At 38.2% G+C, this 23,820-nt stretch overlaps 1 protein-coding gene across 3 annotated transcripts in view; it reads right to left on the bottom strand.

The window, feature by feature from the left end:
• The window catches only part of rerea (arginine-glutamic acid dipeptide (RE) repeats a), a 619,674-nt gene that overhangs the window by 298,194 nt on the left and 297,660 nt on the right, over positions 1 to 23,820 (bottom strand). For all 3 annotated transcript variants that reach the window (XM_059952295.1, XM_059952297.1, XM_059952298.1), the window contains exon 4: positions 872 to 977. In XM_059952295.1, the coding sequence (XP_059808278.1) occupies positions 872 to 977 (106 nt within the window). The remainder of the gene's footprint in view (positions 1 to 871; positions 978 to 23,820) is intronic.

Raw genomic sequence — 23,820 nt, 5'->3', positions numbered from 1 at the left:
ATACCTTTGAAGAAAAGTATGACAAACCACTAACACAGGAGATTCTACAGATGTTGGAAATCCAGAGCAACACACACAAAATGCAGGAGGGACTCAGCAAGTCAGGCAGCATCTGTGGAAAGAAATGACCATGGGAGAAAGGGAAGGAGGAGGGTTGCCAGAGGGAGGTGATAGGCAGGTGAGGAGAAGAGGTAAGAGACCAAAGTGGGGAACAGAAGAAGGGGGAAGGGAAAGGAAAAACATTACCAGAAGTTGGAGAAGTTGATTTTAATGCCATCAGGTTGGAGGCTACCTCGACGTAGTTTGAGGTGTTTCTCCTCCACACTGAGTGGATTCATCATGGCAAAAGAGGAGGCCAAGGATCAACATGTCAGAACAGGAAAGGGAAGAGAAATTAAATTGGTTGGCCATCAGGAAATTCTACTTTCGCAAATAGAGAGCAGGTGCTCAACAAAGCAGTCCCCTAATTTACATTAGGTCTCATCAATGGAAGAGAAGGCCACGTTGGGAGCACAGGATACAACAGACGATCCCAACAGATTCGCAGATGAATTGTTGCCTCACCTGGAAGAATTATTTGGGGAATTGAATGGACGTAAGGGAGGAGGTGAATGGGCAGGTGTAGCATTTCTGTCACTTGCAGGGACATGTGCCAGAAGAGAGATTCGTGGGGAGGGACAAATAGACAAGGGAATCATACAGGGAGCAATCTCTGCAGAAAGCAGTTGAGGTAAAGATGTGCTTGGTGGTGGAATCCACAGAAGATGACAAACCACTGCCATCAGAAGAATTAGAGGAGAAGGAACTTAAGAAAAGGTAATTAGAGGGAAAAGATTGAATGTCTCATGGTAATAAGGGTTATAGTACTCACCATTCTCATTATGACGGTCCTGAACTAGATGTTGGTAGACTGAATCAGGCACCTCTGATTGGCGATAGTACCACTTGACATTCATTAGCAGATGGTCCCGTTTGCTCTGAAATGTTAAACATCAGCAGGCTAAATAAATGAAATTATAAAAGGAACAATATTAGCTCTTTTCTTTGCATTGTGCTAATAGAAATGAGCATGAATTTGGTATTTACATAATAAATAATTGCAATCAGATCATAGATGAATTCATCAGAAAGAAAATGCATGTTTAAACAATATTTGCTGAGATATTCCAGCTAAGACCAGCAGACTAACAATGACTTACATGGCCACATGGTTTCAAACCTTTAGCATTTTCCACATCAACAGCAGCATGATTCATTCTATTGCAAAGCTGCCTTGGACTACAGTTCCTCTTCACCCTTCATCAAAATCAGTGTTTCCAGACATTGTTGGAAGACTATATATATGTGCATTGGATGGGAGGGACAGGGCTTGTTTTGCCATTGTTGCTTTGTTGCTTCCTGTGTTCTGCTTCTTGTTTTGTGTTCTCTGTTGCTCTGTCGAGCATTGTGGCCATGCTATGTTGGCACTGGAATGTGTGGTGACAATTCTGGGCTGCCCCCAGCACCTTGTCGGGTGTGCTGGTTACACAAAGCAATTCACCAGTTGTTTCAATGTACATGTGATAAATAAATTTGAATAATGATAGTACATTGCATTCAGCACCGAAATAATATAGATAATAATCCCTAAAATTCACAAGCCTACAGTCAAGATTACAAATCTGAAAGAGATGAATTAATACCATAAAACACCACTTTAGAGTAATGGGCCACTTAGATACAGTTGTTTAAAGCAGTCACATGATTGCCCACATATATTAAATTAGAATATGAATTTATAGAGCATTTATTGTTAGATTATTTGATACCATAAAATGCAACATTAAAATAGCAATGGCTCATTCAATCCCTCAATCCTGTACCACCAACCAATTACATAAAAACTAATATATATCTAAAGTCAAATGTCCCTGCCTTTCCTCTATATCCCATGAAACCATTACATTGCAAAAAGCATTCAGCTCAGAAATAATAAATTCATTGCCTTAGCATCCACAGCATTTTGCCCTGGAGCTATGATCAATTATATATTTTTCCCCCACAGAGGCAAAGGTGTTAGGATCGCAAGTCACACACCTCCTGCTGGGAAAGGTCAGAGGAAGACCAAGAGATAGAATAAAAAGCTGGCAGCCAATACAAGGACACTCATTACAGTGAAGTTAATGGAAGTACCAAGCAATCTGCAAAGGCTTCAATAGAGATAAAGAATGTAGTTACAGGTTTGATACTAGATTCCTATATAAAACATTAGTGAAGATAGTGAAAGCAGGAAAAAAAAGCGATAAATAGATATTGTAATTGTAGTATGTTGGGCTGTGTATAACGAACCGTATTGTAAGCAAATGATCTTGAACATAATGTTGCTTTATGAATGATATATTCACTATTTTTACATGAGTATTAGCAGTTCAGAACATTACATATTTTAAAATAATTTAAGTACATCAAGAAATAACAGCAGAGTATAATTTCCAAGGATGTAAATTTACACACAGACTCGTTTGCAACTATTTTGAACACTCTGTTTAAAGTGGACACTGAAGACATCAAAAGCCATAAGGACTGGACGATTACAGTTGAGGGGGATAATAAATCAGCCATGATGCAATGGCAGAGTAGCCTCGATGGGCCAAATGGCCCAATTCTGCTCCAATTCCTGCTTACAACAGTGATGTGCAAAAGAACATCTCTGAATGCACAACATGCGAAACATTGAAGTGGACGGGCTACAGCAGCAGAAGCCTACACCAGGTTCCACTCCTCTGCCTGATAAAGTGTATTGTTGTAGTTCCATCAATACGCCAGTCAGTGGCAGCACTTAGTTAGAAAACTGCAATCAGAGCTTCACAGATATGGAATGCACTAACACAAAATTCACGGAATTGGGTATATTAAACTCCCATATAAAGCCAAACAATGCTACTCTATCTAGCAATTTACAGCTCATGTTTTTTTGTTTCCTTCTATACAAATCAACAGTATTTACTTAAATTGAATTTGTCACCTTTTCATTACAAACCTGTACAGGAAACAATAAAAAAAAAAGCAAATTTCCTTATAGGTTTATCACTCCATCACTATTAACAACCATACAAATACCTCTGGAATCAACTATAATCAGTTGCATAAAAATTTCTGGGTACTTTCAACAACACCCCTGGACTCAGTGGTTCTCTGTAGCATCGTTATTAAGAAGAACTTGTCAGGAAAACCAAATTCTGCCAAAATCCCATCATGTGTGTCACTCAGGAGGAAAAAAATCTGAATCTCCTTTGTCATGTTTCAAAGCACTTTAATACATCATAAATATAGAAACATAAGAAACATAGAAAACCTACAGCACAATACAGGTCCTTCGGCCCACAAAGTTGTGCTGAACATGTCCCTACCTTAGAAATTACTAGGCTTACCCACAGCCCTCTATTTTTCTAAGCTCCATGTACCTATCCAAAAGTCTCTTAAAAGACCATATTGTATCCGCCTCCACCACCGTTGCCGGCAGCCCATTCCACGCGCTCACCACACTGAGTAAAAAACTTACCCCTGACATCTCCTCTGTACCTACTCCCCAGCACCTTAAACCTGTGTCCTCTTGTGGCAACCATTTCAGCCCTGGGAAAAAGCCTCTGACTATCCACATGATCAATATCTCTCATCATCTTATACTCCAAATATACTCAATTTTTTAAAAAAAATAAAGCATTTAACACCTTTTGAATTCTTAGATTACCCAAATACAGAACATCACAGTGCACAGAGGGTGGAGTAGTGATTAGGATTTGTGTTACACTTTAATCATGTTGACAACATCTGTTGAATATATTACTATCAACACAAGACAATGCAGATGGCGGAACTGGGGTAAAAAAACAATGTGCTGAGGATCTCAGTAGGTCATGCAGTGTTGGTGGGGGGAAAACTGTCGACGTTTTGGGTTGAAGTCCTACATCAGTACGGTTGCCATGTACATCAATCCATAAACGGCAGTAGAGAGCAATGTTCATTTTGATGTGAAGAGAGGCAAGGCTGGTAAAACCACTGTACAGAGCTCCACAGACCCAGACTCAATATGACCTCAGGTGCTGTCTGTGTGGAGTTTGCAAATTTTCGCCATGCCTGAGTCAAAGTTTCGGGCCAAGACCATCCATAGATGCTACCTGATTTGTAAAAGGCAAGTATAGGATTTGCATTCGTGGGGTCTCATTTGGGTGTGTGTTGCTCAAGATTTCTAGAATTTTTCAAAACCCCTCATTTTTATATTAATTGGACACTGCACGCAATTAAGTGGTAGAATCTGGAGGGGTGAGATAGAGACGTCAGAGGGGTGGGGAGCAATGAGATTAAAGTAGGATTAGTGTAAATGGGGGATGCAAAGTTAATGCAGAAACAGTGAGCCAAAGCATCTACTTCTGCCCTGTAGAACTCTATGATGAGGATAGAGTATTTATGAAACCTTTGAAAATAAATCTACTTCTCAACATCTATGCTACTCTGAACACAAATAATTAGACTGAATTTAAACAAAGCTCGTTTAGTAAATATTTAGTTAAAAAGAACAACAGAGGTATATAGTCTGTGTTGATGTACAGACTATATATATCAGTCTGTAATGCCAATACAGATATAACCTCTAATCCTAGATTTGATTGTCAGCCCTTTAACACTACAAATTGCACCAGATATCCTGCCTGATTTGATATGCTGACTCAATTTGTAAAACATTCATCAGAGTTAGTGTTCAAGAACTAACAATCTACTCTAAAATCAGAGGTTATTATCTGTGTTGATGTTACAGCAGATATTACATCATTTAAGCGTTGTTAAGTAAGTTTTTGCAGATGGTTCAGATAACATTCTATTTTTCTTAAAATCAGTGCGTTTCACATAGTGAACAAAATTTCACGATAAACACGAGTTTGACCGTCCATTGCCACATGTATAGCTGTTGCACTTAGGTTGGCTAACTACTCGCAGTTGGTAACAATGCAAAGCTGTGAGATACTCTTAACATATCCCCTCCAAGACCTGTCAACCAAGACTTGAGTTCTAATATTTCTTTATTTGACTTTGCACTTCTGTAACAAACCTTAGGATGCTTTTCTACATTACTGAAACAAAAGAAGTGCAGATTTTTACTGCTGTTAATGAGGTGAGATCCATAATTAAACAAAGCTTTGGCTAGATAGAAAGGGGTCGTGGGACTGAGGAGGAACATAAAGAGATTTGCATTGCTCCATCACTAGCTACTGTGGTTTATTGCCTTGGCCCCCTTCAGGATTACCTTCCTAAACCCTGACACACACACACAGACAGACAGACAGACAGACAGACACACACACACACACACACACTCACACACCCACACAGACAGACAGACAGACACACACACACACACACACACACACACACACACACACACACACACACACAGACACACACACACACACAGACAGACAGACACACACACACACACACACACACACTTCTGTCTGCCTGTCCACAAATCTGTGCATCTACAAGTCTGGGTGATACTTACTTTCTGTTGTTCAATATGGTATTTATCAGATTTGTGTTTGTTAGTTTGTTAAATGCCTTTCACTATTTCATTGGACAGAAATAGGTTGGAGCCAGTAGCTCTGAAAGGAACAGCTGACATTTATCCATTTAGATGGGCAGTCTGGGATATCTCCTGCCACCCTTCCAAATGAACTCCTGACCTACATGATAGATTTGGGGTGATGCATCCATTAATTAGCTCTCACTGCTGCCTTGTTTTGCAGAGATTCTCCACACTTACACTGTGGAGATCCTCTTTCAAATCCCTCATCAAATCAGATCTGGCACAGGATCCAAACCCCTGACGATTTCAATAGAATTAATGGGTGTAAAATGAGTGACAAAGGGGAGGCAAGTTCCTTGTTTTTCTTAAATTATGTTCCTTCAGTTTAATTGTTTCTTCTTATGAATGCATTTATGAAAGCTTATTTTTAATATTTAGCAATTTTTTTATTTACCTCAGTTTTAATATCTTTAAATATTTCACAATGTCAAATATACTTAAAAACTAACAAATTATCCTCACCGCCTTGACAACCTGCAATAATGGAAACTAGGTTTAGCCATCTGATAAATCCTCAAGAGCCTTTCAGGCTTCCAGAGTGTGCAGTTGGCCCTCTGTTGCACAAGCCACAAAGCTGGAGCCCACAATACAGTTCAGGCTTTCTGCATCAAGATCGGTTGAACAGAGAAAAAAGGGAGAGCATGGCGTAAGAATAAACGTGCCTTGCATTTTGCTGTTGTTTGCTCCAGGTGAGCAGAAAATAATCCAAATCACAAAAAAGGTTCTCCAAATTCCTAAGAACACAGCATTTTTTATTATTCATTATTATTACTTAAAGAACTTAGATGGGGGCCTCACAATAGTGTAGCAGTTAGCACAACGTTATGACAGCTCGGGCATCAGAATCCAGAGTTCAATTCTGGCACTGTTTGTAAGGAGTTCGTATGTTTCTCCCCATGACCACGTGGATTTACCCCGGGAGTTCCAGTTTCCTCCCACATAACCGGTGATGGTTAATTAGTCACTGTAAATTGTCCTATGATTAGGTTAAATTGGTGGTTTGCTGGTGGTGCAGCTCGTTGGGCCGGAAAGGCCTGTTCCATACTGCATCTTGAAATGAAATAAAATAAATAGATAAAGTGGCATTAATAGTTCACAGATCCTAATATAATAAAACTATACCATTGCTATTAATAGATCTTCAAACTATACAATGCTGTTCAGTTCATTTGAAGTTTTCTATGAATTACCAAGCTGGAAGCAATTTTCTTTTACTATCATTCATTACTACAGAATACCCAGAGGCAACTGGAATGAAGTCAGGTATCACAGGAAATTGGCCTTTATGGTTACTGAGAGCACTGAATTCCCACTAAAGTATAAACAGTGCAAATAGAAAAAAAACACATAATTTCATCCAGCAGTCCACAGTTAACAAACCTGCCATGAAGTCAGCCAAATGGTGGCAGCATCTTTTCAAAAGGAAAGTTAACCTCGTGTAAAATTATATACAGTATAACTCCACCATGGGTGCTCCCAAGCCTGCTGTGAAAGGACGAGGATTGCACACAGTGCCAGAAACCACATCTTGTAAAAACTCAGCACTACAAAAATGCTACAGAAGCTCTGGAGCCCTTGTCCCTGAGAGAGGAAGGGTCTTCAAAGAGTGGCCCAGGACAGAGGACTCTGATGAGATGTTGTCAGCGTCTATGGCCCAGTAGAGTTGATGGGATTAAGAAGGAGAAGAAATAATAATATATTATTTTTATTATGTAATGTATGTTGTTATTATTTGTTAATTTATTTGTGGTAAAATTACTTTGTGGTGTGTGAGAGTTATATGTACTGTGTTGTACACTTTAGTCCAGAGAAACATTGTTTCGTTTGACAGCATACATTTGAATGATAATAAACTTAAACTTTGCACAGCAACACTTTAAAAAGAACAGATTAGCATGATTGGTGTACAGCTGATTATCCAGACAAAATGTAGATAAAATCCTAGGGGTTAATTCACAATCATATTTGGCATTCAGCAAAATTCTCTCATGAGAGTCTGGTTTCACTTCTTCCTGTGAGAATCTAGATTATTGAGGATGCCATTGTCTACCTGCTGAACCATGTCTACACCCACCTGGACAAGTCGGCAAGCTTCCTACCCGTGGCCATCAAACTTTACAACTCCTCCCTCGGAGTGTCAGACACCCTGAGCCAATAGGCTGGTCCTGGACTTAATTCCACTTGGCATAACTTATTATTTAATTATTTATGGTTTTATATTGCTATATTTCTACACTATTCTTGGTTGGTGCAACTGTAATGAAACCCAATTTCCTTCGGGATCAATAAAGTATGTCTGTCTGTCTGTTTAAATGTGCTAATTTCTGCTCCAGAACTACTCATACAGAGCAAGATCTGAATTTGAACCGTCTGAGGATGCAAACTGAACAACTGTCATAAAGAATATACCATTTCCAACTGAGATGGTGCTTATAGATTAGATGTATATTTGCGAGAAGCACAAATATAAACATTCAGCAATTTAATCTGATGTACGTTTCAATGAAATCTCATCAATCTGATACGTTAACTCTGCTACCCTCTTCATCAATGGTGCCTGATTTGCTGAACACACGCAGCATACTTAGTTTTTATATTAAGTCTATACAGGTATTTGACAAACAAGCAGATCTAATCCAATATAGGTAATATAAACAGAAATAATTTTAGATGCCTTTATAAATTTACAAGCCAACCTGCCTTTTTAGAAGGTATAGAACGCACTCAGAAGGAAATTATGATGCATGCACATTTTTTTGATACCATCATGGCTTAATTGAAGCAAATGTCCAAACAGCACATAAGCAGTAAATATGAGAACATAGATCATTACAACACAGTATAGTACAGGCCCTTCGGTCTGTGCCAGCCTTTTAACCTAATCTAAGATCAAACTAACCCTTCCCTTCAATATTGCCCTCCATGTTTCGATAATCAATGCACCAATTACATACACCCACCACTCCCTGTGTAAAGAACTTGCCTCTGACATTTCCCCATACTTTTCTCCAATCACCTTAAAATTATATCCCCTTGTATTAGCCAGTTCCGCCCTGGGGAAAAGCTTCTGGTTGCTCTCTTATCATTTTGTAGTACACCTCTATCAAGCCACCTCACATCGTCCTTTGCTCCAAATAGAAAAGCCCCAGCTTACTCAACCTATCTTCATAAGACATGCTCTCTAATCCAAATAGCATCCTGGTAAATCTCTTCTGCTTAGAAGCTCCTTAAAACATCCAATTCCTTCTTATAATGAGTTGACCAGAACTGAACACAATGTTCCAAGTGTGACCTAACCAAGGATATTATAGAGAAAATTAGAGATCTTTACACTGCAGAAGTTGGAGCCGTGGTTAAGTTGCTGGCCTAACATCCAAAGATCTGGTAGTGAGCCAGAGCCACATGTTCGAATATTACCATGGCATCTGCAGTATTTAAATTCAACTAATTAAATAAATATGGAATTAAAAAACCAGCATCAGTGAAGGTGCCCATGAAAGCACCATAATGTCAGAAAACTCCATCTGGTTCCTAATGACCTTTAAACAAAGTAAACAACCATTCTCTTCTATCTGGCCAAATGCGAAACTGCCTGGATCCACAACAAAATGGCTGACTTTTAACGGCTCCGTTAACCATTCAGAAGCAATTAGGGATGGGTAACAAAAAGGTTGGTGTCATCAATTAACATTAAGCAATGTTCCCCAGTTAATGGCCACTCTGACCTTTTTGTTTAAAAAATGGGCAGTTCTATCCTTAATGAACTCAGTTGGTTAACTTCTGATTTTTTTCTTCAATTTAAAAAACTCTTAGGCACATGGTTGATAGAAAGATGGAGGGCTGTGTAGGAGAGATTGGTTAGGTTAGTCTTAAAAGTAGGTTAAAGAAGTCAGCACCACATTGTGGGCTGAAGGACCTGTATAATGTTGTTCTATGCTCTAATACTGAAGTCAAAGGACACAAACTCACAAAGCTATTTGGATCCATTCTATATTATGAGAATACTTTTATTCAATGTTATATCTATCAAAAATAATCAGTTTGAACTTAGAGTTTGCTATGAGTTGGAACACAAACTATGACACCTTACTTCCATTACTTGGCAAATTAAAGTATCACAAGTCAGTATATTTCATAGTAAGTATTAAATATAACACATTGTGATCCAAATTTAAAGAAAGGTGCATTAAAAGTCAGATTGATGTTGCTGGAGTTCATCACAGAAGGGCAAGGCTCTTCGTTGCCAGGCACTCTATAGTAAGAAAGCTTTCCTCCAAGATGGAATATTAAAGTAGACAGCTTCTCAATACTCTGTCGTTGTGTGTGATTTTAAAATTTTAATTAACTTAAAATTAAGTTAATTAAACAATGGTTGTTAGTCAGTCTCTATTATTTATAATTTTGCATAAATTCTATTGTATCTCCCTATTTTCCTGAAAATGCCTGCACGAATCTCAAGGTAGAGTATGGTGACACACGTCCTTTGATAACAAATTTACTTTGAAGTCATACTGAGGTATTTGAAAGTTAAGTGAATGAAGTATCTTCCTATGTTTGCAGACAAAATAGGACAATAAATAAGAACTTTCTCATCAGAATCAGATTTAATATCACCAGCATATGTCATGAAATTTGTTGACTTTATGGCAGCAGTACAATGCAATACATAATAGAGAAAAAAGTGAATTATAGTAAATACATATACATTAAATAGTTAAGTTAAATAAGTAGTGCAAAAATAGAAATGAAAAATGTATTGAGGTAGTGCCTTCACAATTCTGTAGCTCCCTCCCGATGGTAGCTATGAGAACAAGCCATGATATGGATGATGGGAGTCATTATTGATGGACAGCACCTTTTTGAGGCATCACTCTCTTAAAGATGTTATAGATACTACAGAGGCTATTGCTCATGATAGAGCGGAGTTTACTACTCTCTGCAGCATACTTCAATCCCGTGTAGTAGCTAGATGGTGATGCAGCCAGTTAGACTGCTCTCCATCACACTGCTGTAGAAATTTGAGTGTTTTTGGAGACATAGCAAATCTTCTCAAACTCCTATTGAAATATTGCCGCTGTCCTGCCTTCTTTGTAGCTGCAACAATGTTGGGTCCATGTTAGATCCTCAGGTATATTGATACCCAGGAATTTGAAATTACTCACTATTTTTACTTCTGATCCCTCTATGAGGACTGCTGTGCTTCCTCATCTCACCTGTTCTGAAGTCCACAATCAGTTGCTTGGTCTTAATGACCTGAGTATTTTAGAGTACTTTTTCATTTCTACTTTTGCATTAGTTATTTGATATTTTAGAGCGCAGCTGATAATATTTTAAAGTCTGTAAATTTTCTATACATTCACAGCAATGGAAGTGATAGACTCACAACAAGTTGAACAATGTGAAACTATTCAAAACAGTACGTATTAGCTTATATATGCATATTCTCACCTTTTTCAGTTTCCAGGTCTCAAAGGCAGCTTTGAATGCAAATCACTGGCATTAAATATTTCACTTGCCTTTATTAGACAAGGCATTGAGTTCAAAAGTCTGTTAGTTTTCTTGTAGCTTTATAAAACTAGCTAGGCCACATCTGCAGTATTACATACAGTTCTGGTCACCCCATTATAGAAGGATGTTGAGGCTTCAGGAAGGTTCAGAAGATGTTTTCCAGGATGTTGCCTGAATTAGAAGGCATGTACTATAACAACAGGTCGGACAGATTTGGGTAGTTTTCCTGGGAGCAGTACAGGCTGAGGGGAGATCTGAAAGAGGTTTATAAAATTATCAAAGACATAGATAGTGTAGACAAACAATATCTTTGTCCAAGGGCTAAAATGTCTAATACTGAAGGGCATACACTGAGGATGAGAGGAAGTAATTTCAAAGGAGATGTGAGGGGGGAGTGTTTTTTACACATAGAGAGTGGTGGGAGTCTGGAATGCAATGTCTGGGGTGATGGTAGAGGCAGAAATACTAGAGATTTTTAAGAGATATTTAGATAGGAACATGAATGTGAGGAAAATGGGAGGACGTGGACATGGAGGTTAGTTTAGTTAGACATTCAATTACAAGTTTATTTGATTCAGCAAAACATTGTGGGCTGAAGGGCCTGTTCCTGTGCTGTACTGCTCTGTGTTCTATGTTCAGGGCTATGTTCTATATTCCACAAAAGCTCTTTATTCCTCTTACTCATTCTTATTCAACTTTTTATTGATACTTTTAAACATTTGGAAACACATTACAAAATATAGTATATAATTTTGTGCTAACAAAATTAAAAGGAAGGAGAATAAATGCTGCATTCACAAGTTGCAAGTTAATCACATGAGGAACTTATCTGACAGCTACAGAATTGCAATACAATCCTTTACAAATGAATGCTCCACAATTTATAATTATTTATCATACATTATATTATAGGAAGGGGAAGCAATTTTTGTTGAATATAAATAATAAAATTAACACAATGCAAAAATTTTCATCTTATCAAGCACAAGGTGCTGGAGGAACTCAGCAAGTCAGGCAGCATCTATGGAGAGCAATAAAGAGCCGGTGTTTAGGGCTGAGACCCTTCATCAGGCCCAATCAATTGATTTTACAACATCTCAACCAATTCCGATGAATCACTTCTAACTTAAGGACGTTAAGCCTCCTTTCCCTAAACCAGTTTCTGTATCGCATCTTTGTATCCGAAATTAAGCTAGGATTTCTTGGATTTAGTTGATATTGGCACAAACATCTCAAACAAAACACTGTTCATTTTCATTTTGAAGCTGCAAGACTTCAAAATGACACTAATTTTCAAAACAGACTTTCCCCCATGAGCTCATTATTTTAATAACAAAAAAACTGAGACCATGTGGCTTTAATATATTAAAGTATTCAACAGCTGCTGTTCTTTCGAGTCTCCTGTGCTTTCATAAGCACTAAGACTTCTGCATTTGGATAAATGTACTAATGTATCCACAGCAGAACAACATATGACTGAACAAAAGTGCAATCATTTTATAATCAACTTCGACTTTGGATTCCATTCACCGGACCAGAATGTCACCTGAACATCTCTAAGGTATCGTAACCTCCAAGAGAAAGAAAGTGTTTTGGAACAAATGATTTTAATAAACTCTGTTCTCCTTATTTCTCATTTCTTAATCTTTACCCATTGTTTTCTGTAATCTATTGCAATGTTGCAGAGGAAGGCAAAAATATATTTTCATTGGAATATTCATGTATAAATTTTCAAGACATGTACAATTGCTCTCCACTTCGTTCCTCCAAATGCATATTCACGTTCTGGCAAAAGTAACTTGGAACTTGGACTTGTAACATTTTACAGTAACAATACCAAAAGCAGTATAGTTAGGATAAATGCCAGTAGGCCTTTTCCACTAAGGTTGGGTGAGACTATAATAGGAGGTTATAGTTAAGGGTGAAAGGTGAAATATTTAAGGGGAACATGAGGGGGAACATCTTCACTGAGAGGGTGGTGGGAGAGTGAAACAAGCTGCCTGTGCAAGTGGTGGATGAGGGTTCTATTTCAACATCCAAGAGAACTTTGGATAGGAATTATATGGAAGACTAACATTCAGGTGTGGGTCAATGTGACTAGGCAAAATAACAGTTCAGCACGGATTAGATGGACTGAAGGGCCTGTTTCATTGCTATAGTGCTCTATGACTATAACACAGTGGATCTTTGTTGCAATGATGTGTGTTCAAAATGATAATATAGTAAAATAATAGACATCCAAGTACAATGGCCATTCTATTAATCAGTTCTGAAATAATTTATTCCCTATAAGATTCAAGTTAACTATTCTTCAATTTGTAGTCAATACACCAAGCCCTGTTGCACATTTGGTAGTTACATAAATTGCTTCCTGTCACATATTGTCATCTTGCTTAAGAACTGAAATTACCTGCTCTACGAAAGGAGAATGAAAATCATTTATGCTTATTTGCACAATTCCTGGCTGAGACGGAGGAAGGAACAAAAGTAGTAGGTTGATAGTAAAGGTTTCAAGTTATAGCCCAAGTTATTTTTGCCAGAACATGAATACTAAATTTGAAGTATTGCAAACTTCATTTCCAGATAGTTTTACAAAAAGTATGCTATAATAGGGTACAAATAATAATGGATTTGTTCATTCTAGTCAAATTTATGGTCCTGATGCCAACACCTAAACTTGAAGTATTCCTGCATGGGATATTGTAACCACTGAGACAGAATTACAGATAGGTTCTGTATCTTTTAAGGCAGGCAGTCCGACAAGGTAGTTTAAAGATATAACAATTTTTATTAGCAAACAGCAGTTATGTTAAAAATGTTGTACATAGAGAAGCAAATCAGATTTCACATAAAAAACATCAGAACAAGTAAAGTGCAATTAAGTGTGTTAGGTAAAGTTACCATACCAGTGTGATAAAGCAGATCAATGCCTCAAGTTTACATAAAAATTTAAGGATACCTGCCCTTACAAGTACCACAAACTCAAGCTGAGCAAAAGGCATTAAATAAAAGGCTAAAGCAGTGACTTGCACAAAGACTAAACAAAATACACTGCAGATGCTGTGGTCAAATCAACACCCTCAAACAAGCTGGAGGAACTCAGCAGGTCAGGCAGCATTCGTGGAAACAAGCAGTCAATGTTTCAGGCCAAGACCCTTCGTCAGGACTGAAATGCTGACTGTTCGTTTACGCAAAGACTGTCCTGCAATATACAAAGGGAGCTGTGTAAGTAACACACCTCACACAGGTGCACATGGTCACTAAAATAAATTAACCGAAAGGATCAGCAATGTTGCCACCTCCCTCTCCTTCTGGACTAGACAATGGCCTACACACATGTGGGGCCATGCTTTCAAGGCCACTTGGCGAGGAAGGTCCCACACTACCTTTCTTGCCAGAAACAACAGGCTCAATTCTCTGTTCGACCTGGCTACAATATCTAAGCCAGAATGGATGGCGTAGATCCTTGCATTGGGAGTATTAAATGTACTCCAACATTCATGGTGTTACTTGTGAAACTATTCATGACACAATTCCTGGGTATCTGAATGGTCTTTCCAAACTTCAAGGGTAATCATCTAAACCAGGGGGCAATGTATTTTTTAAACAGCAAACAATGCAGGGAAATGCACAATGAATAAAAAAAAGCACTCATACACACTTACATATCAAGTACGTGTGTGCGTCTGGTCAGCTGACTTGCTGTCTGCCTGATGACAGGGTCAGAGCTGGACTTTATCTTGGTTTGTCACATGCCAAAAAGAACGTGAAACCCCTTCAATGCAGTGAAAACATATTCAGATGTATTCTTCCATGTGCACATGCTTTTTTAATGAAAACAGAGCCTGCTGCAAAGCCAGCAGAACAATCAGAACCTTGTGCCTCTTCCTCACTGCCATCTTGTTTCCAGTCTCCACCTATCAACAAACATTGACCCAGAAGTTAAACCAGCCACATATCATCTCCATCTAAGAGATTAAGTTTCACATCATCCCTCCTGATGAAGGAAAGCTTATGACTTATTTTATTTATTTTTCAATTTAGAGATACAGCATGGTAACAGGCCCTTCTGACCCATTGAGCCTGTGCCATCCAATTACATCCATATGACCAATTAACAGTGAATATGGGAGGAAACCCATGCAGTCACAGGGAGAACATACAAATTCCTTACAGGCAGCAGTGGTGCTGAACCTGGGTCACTGGCAGATAGAAAGAAATGGGCATTAAAAGTAAGATTTATAATCTTATCTATAATCTGAAAAGATTGTTGTCAAGGAGTAGCCAAGGAGATTTCCTAATGTGATTAGCTATGATTGTGCATATTAATGGCATGTGCATTTTATCTTTTTTAAATCATTTGTTAAGTAATATAATTTTGATTTAGATATTTCAATGTGGTTTAGAATATGTGTTACTGCTTTTAGAACATTTTAGTGTATATTTATTTGGGAAGAGGAGCAGATACGTAGGACTTGATACAGGAGCATCCAGGGGAAGTACATGTTCCCATCCTTACAGATAATGAGAGCAAAAGATTCTCCAAGAATAACCACTTTGGTCCGGAACATTAATCCAACATCAAACCACTTACAATAATTTATACAAGTCCTGATGAAGAGTCTTGGCCCAAAATAATGACTATTTATTCCTCTCCATAGAACGTTAACTATTTATTGCTATCCATAGAGTGTGCATGACCTGCTGAATTCCTCTGGCATTGTCAAGAATTCTTCTTCAGAAGAGGTGATATTCATCGATGTTCAGAGACATTATCAGCTTTCCAGAAAATGAACCAACCCAAAATCCATACAATGAAAAATGGAGAACTTTCAGACAAGTAGCAAGTAGCCTTCAAATAATATATGTAATGAATGGAGTAAGCAAAGGAGGGTTTAATTATTTGCATTTCATATTCTACAACATGATCATCACCAAATTCTCTACCAATATCCTGTGGTATCATAACTGACCAAAAGTTTATCTTTACCAGACACATAAATGTCACTAAGGACACAGGCAGATTTCTACAGATGTATCGTGGACAGCATTCTAACTGGCTGCATCACCGTCTGGCAGGGGAGGGGGCGGCTCTGCACAGGATCGAAGGAAGCAGCAGAGAGTTGTAAAATTAGCACCATCATGGGCACTACCCTCCATAGTATCCAGGACATCTTCAAGGAGATGTGCCTGAAAAAGGGCAGCATCCATCATTAAGGATCCCCACCACCCAGAATATGCCCTCTTCTTATTGTTAACATCAGGAAGGAGGTACAGAAGCCTGTAGGCACACACTCAACAATTCAGGAACAGCTTCTTCTCCTATGCCATCGAATTTCTGAATGGACATTGAACCCATGAAGACTACCTCACCATTTTATTTATATTTTTGCACTACTTATTTAACCATTTAATATGTGTGTGTGTAATATATACACAAACACACACACACACACACACAGTAATTCATTATTTTCTACATTATCACTATTGCAATGTACTGCTGCCACAAAGTTAACAGATTTCATAACATATGCTGGTGATATTAAACCTGATTCTGATTCTCTGATGTGCTGCTGTGAAATACTCTATAATGACTCAAAGAACTAATGAGTACAGGTTTCCCCCGCTATTCAAAGGTACAGCGTTCCTACGAAACGTTTGTAGTTGAAATGTCGTAAAGCGAAGAAGCAATTACCATTAATTTATATGGGAAAAATTTTTGAGCGGTCCCAGACCCAGAAAATAACCTACCAAATAACACATAAAACCTAAAATAACATGAACATATAATAAAAGCAGGAATGATGTGATAAGTATACAGCCTATATAAAGTAGAAGTATTCTATGTACGGTGTAGTTTCACTTATCAAAATCGGGAAGACAGCGATCCAAAATCAAAGTGGAGAAAAAAAAATCGGCACGTATATGCATGCGCGCACAACTGCCCACACAAGGATGGTCATGGTAGTCTTTCTCAGGGTAACACACGTATAAAGCTGGTGTCTTTTTTTGTAAAAGTGAAAATCCTCTTTGGTTAGCGAAAACAAGTACTAATATAGGTCTTTTGTAACAGCGAGCCACCTGTAATCTGAGTAACCTACAGAAAGTGATCCATCTTGTGATTCTCCAAAGTTTATCCAACACCTACAAGACTTGCTTCAGGAACGTGATGGTTTATTCTCCAGTTGCCAAGAAAAGCAATTTAAAGACACTCACTAAAGGCTGATTCATCGACACCGTAGGTAACACATACCCTATGCCATACCCTCTCCAATGTAGACCGCAACAACTGTGATCGGTCCACTTGGTAGCATTGCATTTCCTCCTACGCATTTCCGGTTGCTTCTTCTCCACCATGCCTGTAGCCTGTGCGTACACCGATGCGAAATAGATGAACCAAATCATCAAATCTACCTGCCGACATGTGAAAATGTTTGAAATGCATTTCTTCGTCCATGTCTATCACATCCATGTCTAAACTCAACACAGTGGCATAGAAACCCCACTGCCAACCAGCATTTTGGCGCACACCAACGCATGCTCGCTACGGCGTACAGCAACACAGAAATGAAAATCAGGGTTATGGCATAGACTGCGGCATAGCCCATACGCACAAGTATAATTAAGCTGGACACCATCCAGCTTCACTGATATCAACAAATGAAACAATTGGTTCCTTCAACACAAACAGTGGTTGCAGTGCACAGCAATTTGCCACAGCTACTGTACCAGTATCTCACTAAGTAGTACATGGTTAGTGAGCACCAAGAACACCAATATTTACAAGCTCCCTTCTAAGTTACACACTGTGCTGACAAGGAAATACAAAGTGTTCCTTTGCTGATGTTGGGTCTAAAATGAGGAACACTCTGTCCACTGGTGTTATAAGATCACTTTCAGCAATACTGAAGCAGTTCATGAAGGCATCACAGGACCATTTCTCAATGACAATTAATGCTGCTGATGCCAGCATTATCTCATAAAGTGAACCGAAAAACAAAAACACAAGGTATCATATCATACAAGTACTGACAAAGGGTCTTGGCCCGAAACATCAACAGCGCTTCTCCCTATAGATGCTGCCTGGCCTGCTGCATTCCACCAGCATTTTGTGTGTGTTGCTTGAATTTCCAGCATCTGCAGATTTCCTCGTGTTTGCCTATCATATTTTATATTGATTTTGACTTTATAAATCTTCATGTGTAGGATTCTTAAAGTTAAAATCAGTTGTTGAACAAAAATTTCTGTCTTATTGATGTTGCAACAAAACAAATATTTGAAGCTGCTATCTATTCAGCTACACACAAATGAGAGGAAAATTATCAGTTTATACTGAGGCACCGCTTTGTATAAACCCTCTTCCATCAGCAGCTTTACAAAAACACAGCAAAACTGTAAATGCAGTATCATAGAGCAGATATAAACATTAAAGGAGGTAGACACAATCATTTGGACATACACGAGTTACACAGCAATGCTGGATAAGGATGAAACATTTAACATCGATTTCTAAAAGTTATCTACATTTCCACAAATCACTCCCAGCATAAGAAATCCCTGAAGGGAAGAGATTCATATTGCATAACATACAGTGTATTTTGCTTTTTTAAACTGTTCTAGACAGCTCTCAACATTATCTGTTTAATATCTTCAACCTTAATTAAACTATTAAGTAAAATCTGGCAAGTTTAAAAAAATATTGTGCTGGGACATTAAGCGACAGAAAAGCCATTTATTTAATTAATTTCATATAAAGAATGTGGATAAACATTTATATGTTTCAAACTTTTCTTTCTGAATATATTCTTAATGCTCATCTGTAGTAATTTACTTTGTTTCTAAAATTGTATTTTAAAACAATCATCAGAAAATACAAAAGAACTTTCACTGGTACCTAATGTTTTCCAAACATCACATATTCCTAAAATAAAGGACCTTAATTTTAAGAATGATGGATTTAAAATACAGTGAATAGTATTTAGTCATTCATATTTTTAATTTTTTAAAAGATTCAACTATTCCCAAAAAAGAGATAGGAAATTAATGTGACAAAGGATTGAACCCTTTTATTTTATTAACGACTTCACAACATATCTTATTCATGTACTTTTCCTGCCAACATTTAACAGAAGAAAATGCCATACTGTAAGAAGATCTCATTGTCACAACATGACATTTAGCAATATGCACAATCACAGCTGCTCTCATTTGGATATCTCCTCGGTTACCACTTGACAACAATCCTTTCAGATCAACAAAATGGTACAAGTGACCACAGATGTTATACTGACTATGGCAGGCTGGCCCCTTTGTTTGGGCCATGCGTTCGTGGGTCTTACCTACACTATTTATATTTAAAATCTCCGCAAGCTTCGAAGGCAATTTGGCCATCTGTCACCTCGACTATTTCTTGTGACTATGAATATTAGCTGCACCAGGCAGAGAGTCTCTGGCAGGCAAATAGTGAATAAACCAGTCAGATGTTCAGGAAATGATTTGCTTCCTAGGTTTCATGTTGGAATCAATTTCCTTTTATTTAGATATTAGTCCCCATAGGTAGATCGAAGATACAGTGTTCTTTGCAGTGACTCAAATGGGAACAGTGCAGTATATAATGAAAATACATTCTTCATAACATTTGCTTTACATATCACGGTCTGCTCGTAAAATTTAAATTTTTACGATGGTTAATCAATGTAGGAGCATTATAGAGTTGTCTTCCCCTATTTTACTCTTCTATTGGCAGTGTTGGCAAATTTAATAAATACAGAGAAAGCACAATAAATGCTGCAACACATTAAACACCAGAAATAATTGATCACTGTCCTTCATAACTAAAAGATGTTAATTTGACATCATTGCAAACTCACAGCTCTATCTTTACACAAAGTCAAACATTAGCTGCCAGCTAAAATCTGAATTATTTGCACAAAAGTCATTTTAATCAAAGAGAGGTCATTTACTTCAGCATGCTTTTGGGTGTTTGCCACCGCTATCAGCTATTCAATCTTATCTATCCACATCTTTTTCCTTTCAGTTTTCTGTAATCAGCTGATGGCTGGAGTAAAATTTCTTGGACAGAGCTTCCCTGCTGTACTTTATTTGAAATTTCTAATTCTGCATTTTTTCCTGATGACCTGAACGTTGATTTCTCTAATTTTCCTCCCATTAATTTCTCCCCTTTCCTCCTCTTTTTCTCTATTCCTCATTATGCCTCCACTCTTACCTCTTCTCTCCTCCTCAGCTACCCATCACCTCCTTCTGGTGCCCCACCTCCTTCTTTCTTCCATGATCCACGTTCCTCTCCTATCAGATTTCTTCATCAGCCCTTTATCTCTTCCACCTATCATCTCCCAGCTTCTTGCTTCATCCTCCCTCCTCCACCTAGCTATCTTCCCCCTCACCTGGTGGCACCCATCTCACCAACTAGCTTGTACTTACCTTATTACCCGACCCCACACTTATTCTGGTTTCTTCACCACAACCCCCCACACTTCCAGTACTGATGAAGGGCTTCCTTCCGAAATATCTATTGTTTATTCCTCTCCATAGATGATGTCAGACCTGTTGAGTTCCTTCAACGTGTTGTGTGTTGCTCTGGATTTCCAGCATTTGCAGAATCTCTTGGATGGGTCAGATTCTTCCCTGTGTAAAAAAAAAACCTATCTCTGACATTCCCCCAGACTTAGCTCCACTCACCTTAAATGGATATCCTCTGGTCTTGGCCAGTATCGCCCTGGGAAAAAAGCTGCAGCTGTCTATTCTACTTGTGCCTCAAAAGGATGTGCCTTACCTTCTAATGTGTTACAAGACTCAAATCTGCTTTCATTCCTACACAGATAAATGCAACGCACTCTATAGAGCATAGGATTTCTTCCTTGACCCCCAAAGAGAAAAATGGATGGAGAACTGCAGGGTTAAAGACATTTCCTTCATTTTTCTGAAAAGGATTAAAATTCAAAACCAGCAATGTCTAAACTGGAGCTCCCTATAAAGGCTGCTATTTGCCTAGTACCTCCATTACTGTTTCACTTGCTGGATGTACACAATCACTACGTACAGTGAGGCAGATCTTGTAGGTAACAAACTTGCTTTCAGTGAAATCATTCTTCAATGCAACCATGACAGCTGCAATACCTATTCATGGGCTACACGATCAAATCATAGAATTACAGAGCAGTCAGGCACTGACAGAGGCTATTCAATCCAGAGTGAGCTCTTTCAAAGAATCACATAATCCATCTATCTCCACAGCTCCTTCCCTATTTTTCCATAGCTTTTCCTCCTTCTGAAAGGCTGAAGGGGGTTGCATGTCCTACTCTTGCTCCTCATCCATGAATGTTTATGTAAACACTGAAACTTCTTCAGATTCTTGGAATGGGGTTCCCAAAATGTTTATGTTTTTTCAAATTTATTTCACAATACAGCGCATAATAGGTCTTTCTGGTCTCTTGAGCCATGCCACCCCCTCAATCCCACACCCCAATTAAGTTTAAAACTAATCACAGGACAATTTACAATGACCAAATAATCTACCCGGTACGCCCTTGGACTGTTGGAGAGAACCAGAACACCCCGGGAAAACCCATGCATTCTATGAGGAGGATGTACAGAGATTCCTTACAGAACAGAGCAGGAATTGAACTCCAAACTCTGGATCAACCCAAGCTATAACAGTATCGTGCAAACCGTTATGCTACCATGGCGCTTGAACAATATGGGGCAGATTGAAGCAGCAGGAGTGAAGAGGAACTTAGAAAAAGAGAGGCAAGCTACTAGATAGTTAAATACAAATAAAAGTAAAAATAGATTCAGAGAATGGGAGCTGAACAGGAGAAAAAATGCAATACAATGAAACAGACGTGAGTGCTATTTTAAAAAAATGATACAAAAGAAATAAGCATTACTGTATTAGCAAAATATTTTTTTGCTTTTCAAGTGCTGGGATAGATTTTATAGTCTACATATGTAAATAAATGTACATGTTGTTACTGATCAAAATGTTCATTTGGATAGAACTTTGTAACAATTTATAGTCCTTTTACTGAACATTTTAAGTCATAGATTATCATTTAATTGCAAGGTAACTTTAAATCTGAAAAAAACCCTTTGGAAAACCGGTGTTCAAGCAGAATTTTAAAATAGATATTTTGATTGGCTGGCTTTTTTTTAATTCACCTGTTTTCTGGAGTGTGAAATGTATGCAACCTTAGACCATGAATAATGTTAAAAAGTGGAACAATATTCCCAGCAATTTACCACACACATACATAGCCTGCGTGCCTTTTACAACTGGCTAACATCTTATTATCCTGATGATAGGAAAAATCGAACTGATAAAGTCTCCATATCAAAAACTGGCCACTACCTACTGTATAATTTCACAGGATTTTATAAAGTGCTCACAATCTTGTAGAAAAATGTTTCCATGTTGGCCATAAAGCAGATTTAATCAAAAAGCTGCTCAAAATATTGTGAAAAGACTGATTATTGTTTGGGGATGCATTATTTAACTCCATACATTTTTAATAGCTTTGAAATTGGCCTATGCAGGCTAACAAAAACAAAATGTTGCAACATTAATGCACAAGCCAGTAACTCCTGAATTATTGCACAGCAAAAAAACTGCCAGGTACTGCATTTCTAAAATAGGTCATAAATGCAAGATAAATATTGTACAGTAAATGGGACTTTTCATCATGGATGGGATATGAGCTATGCTCATACCTATTTATGAGATACATTATATACTGTGTGACCATGTACACTACCCCTACTAGCACCACAAGTATTCTTTTTAAATTGAAGGCTATTTCTACAACATCCCTGCTCTCAACATAATGCACCACTTTTCAATTCTTCAGACCAGGAGAATACAATAAAGTGCATCTTTAAAAAGAATAGCCTTATCTAAAGGCAGAGCCATCTGCAAGAGATTAGCAAATAGCAACAAGCCCTGATTGCTTATCTCAACGCACATACATGGTTACAATTGCCTAACTTGATTGAGCGAGGTAATGGAAAACAGGAAATGAGAAGGCTTGGTTAAGCCGCAAATAATCGATCACTATATTCAGTGAAGTGCGAGTTGAGCTGCGCTAAGCTGCTTGGGGTATCAAATACATCAATCGCTTCACTGGAATAAATAGCAAGGCCCAACCATTCAGCCATATCTGGTAATCTCTCCTCAGAAACTCAAAAGGTTGTCTTAATCTTATCTTAATGATACCGAATTTGGACATTAATTATTCCTTGCATTGGTTATTTTATCTGTTAAATGCAAATGATGTTGGAATCAGTTCAAATGGATGAATCTCACTATCCACATTTCAAATTCTGCATGCTCAGTTGTAAGCATTCAGGGATCTGAGGTGGGAAGCTGAAATTCTCCTGAAAACTAACAGCTAGGATATGCCTAAGATATTAGGGAGTGAATTGGGAAACACACTGTGGTGTACAAAACGAATCAAAGTGGCCCTTCAATGCCGGTCAAAGGCCGTTTCTTGCCCTCCCTCATTTAATCAAACGTGTGGTGCCTTTCTGCTCGGTTTAACATTCACTTCCTTTGAATGCCATTAACATCTGTCCTTGCACAGCGCCTTTTTCCACAAAATGTCAAAGATGAGCTATTGTACAATGTATCTCCCACTAAATCAGTGCATGCTGCACTTAATGCCATAGACTTGTTG

This window comes from Hypanus sabinus, chromosome 27, assembly GCF_030144855.1.
Source record: "Hypanus sabinus isolate sHypSab1 chromosome 27, sHypSab1.hap1, whole genome shotgun sequence".
In the NCBI taxonomy this organism is placed as follows: domain Eukaryota; kingdom Metazoa; phylum Chordata; class Chondrichthyes; order Myliobatiformes; family Dasyatidae; genus Hypanus; species Hypanus sabinus.
This window is presented reverse-complemented; position numbering and strand designations above follow the sequence as displayed.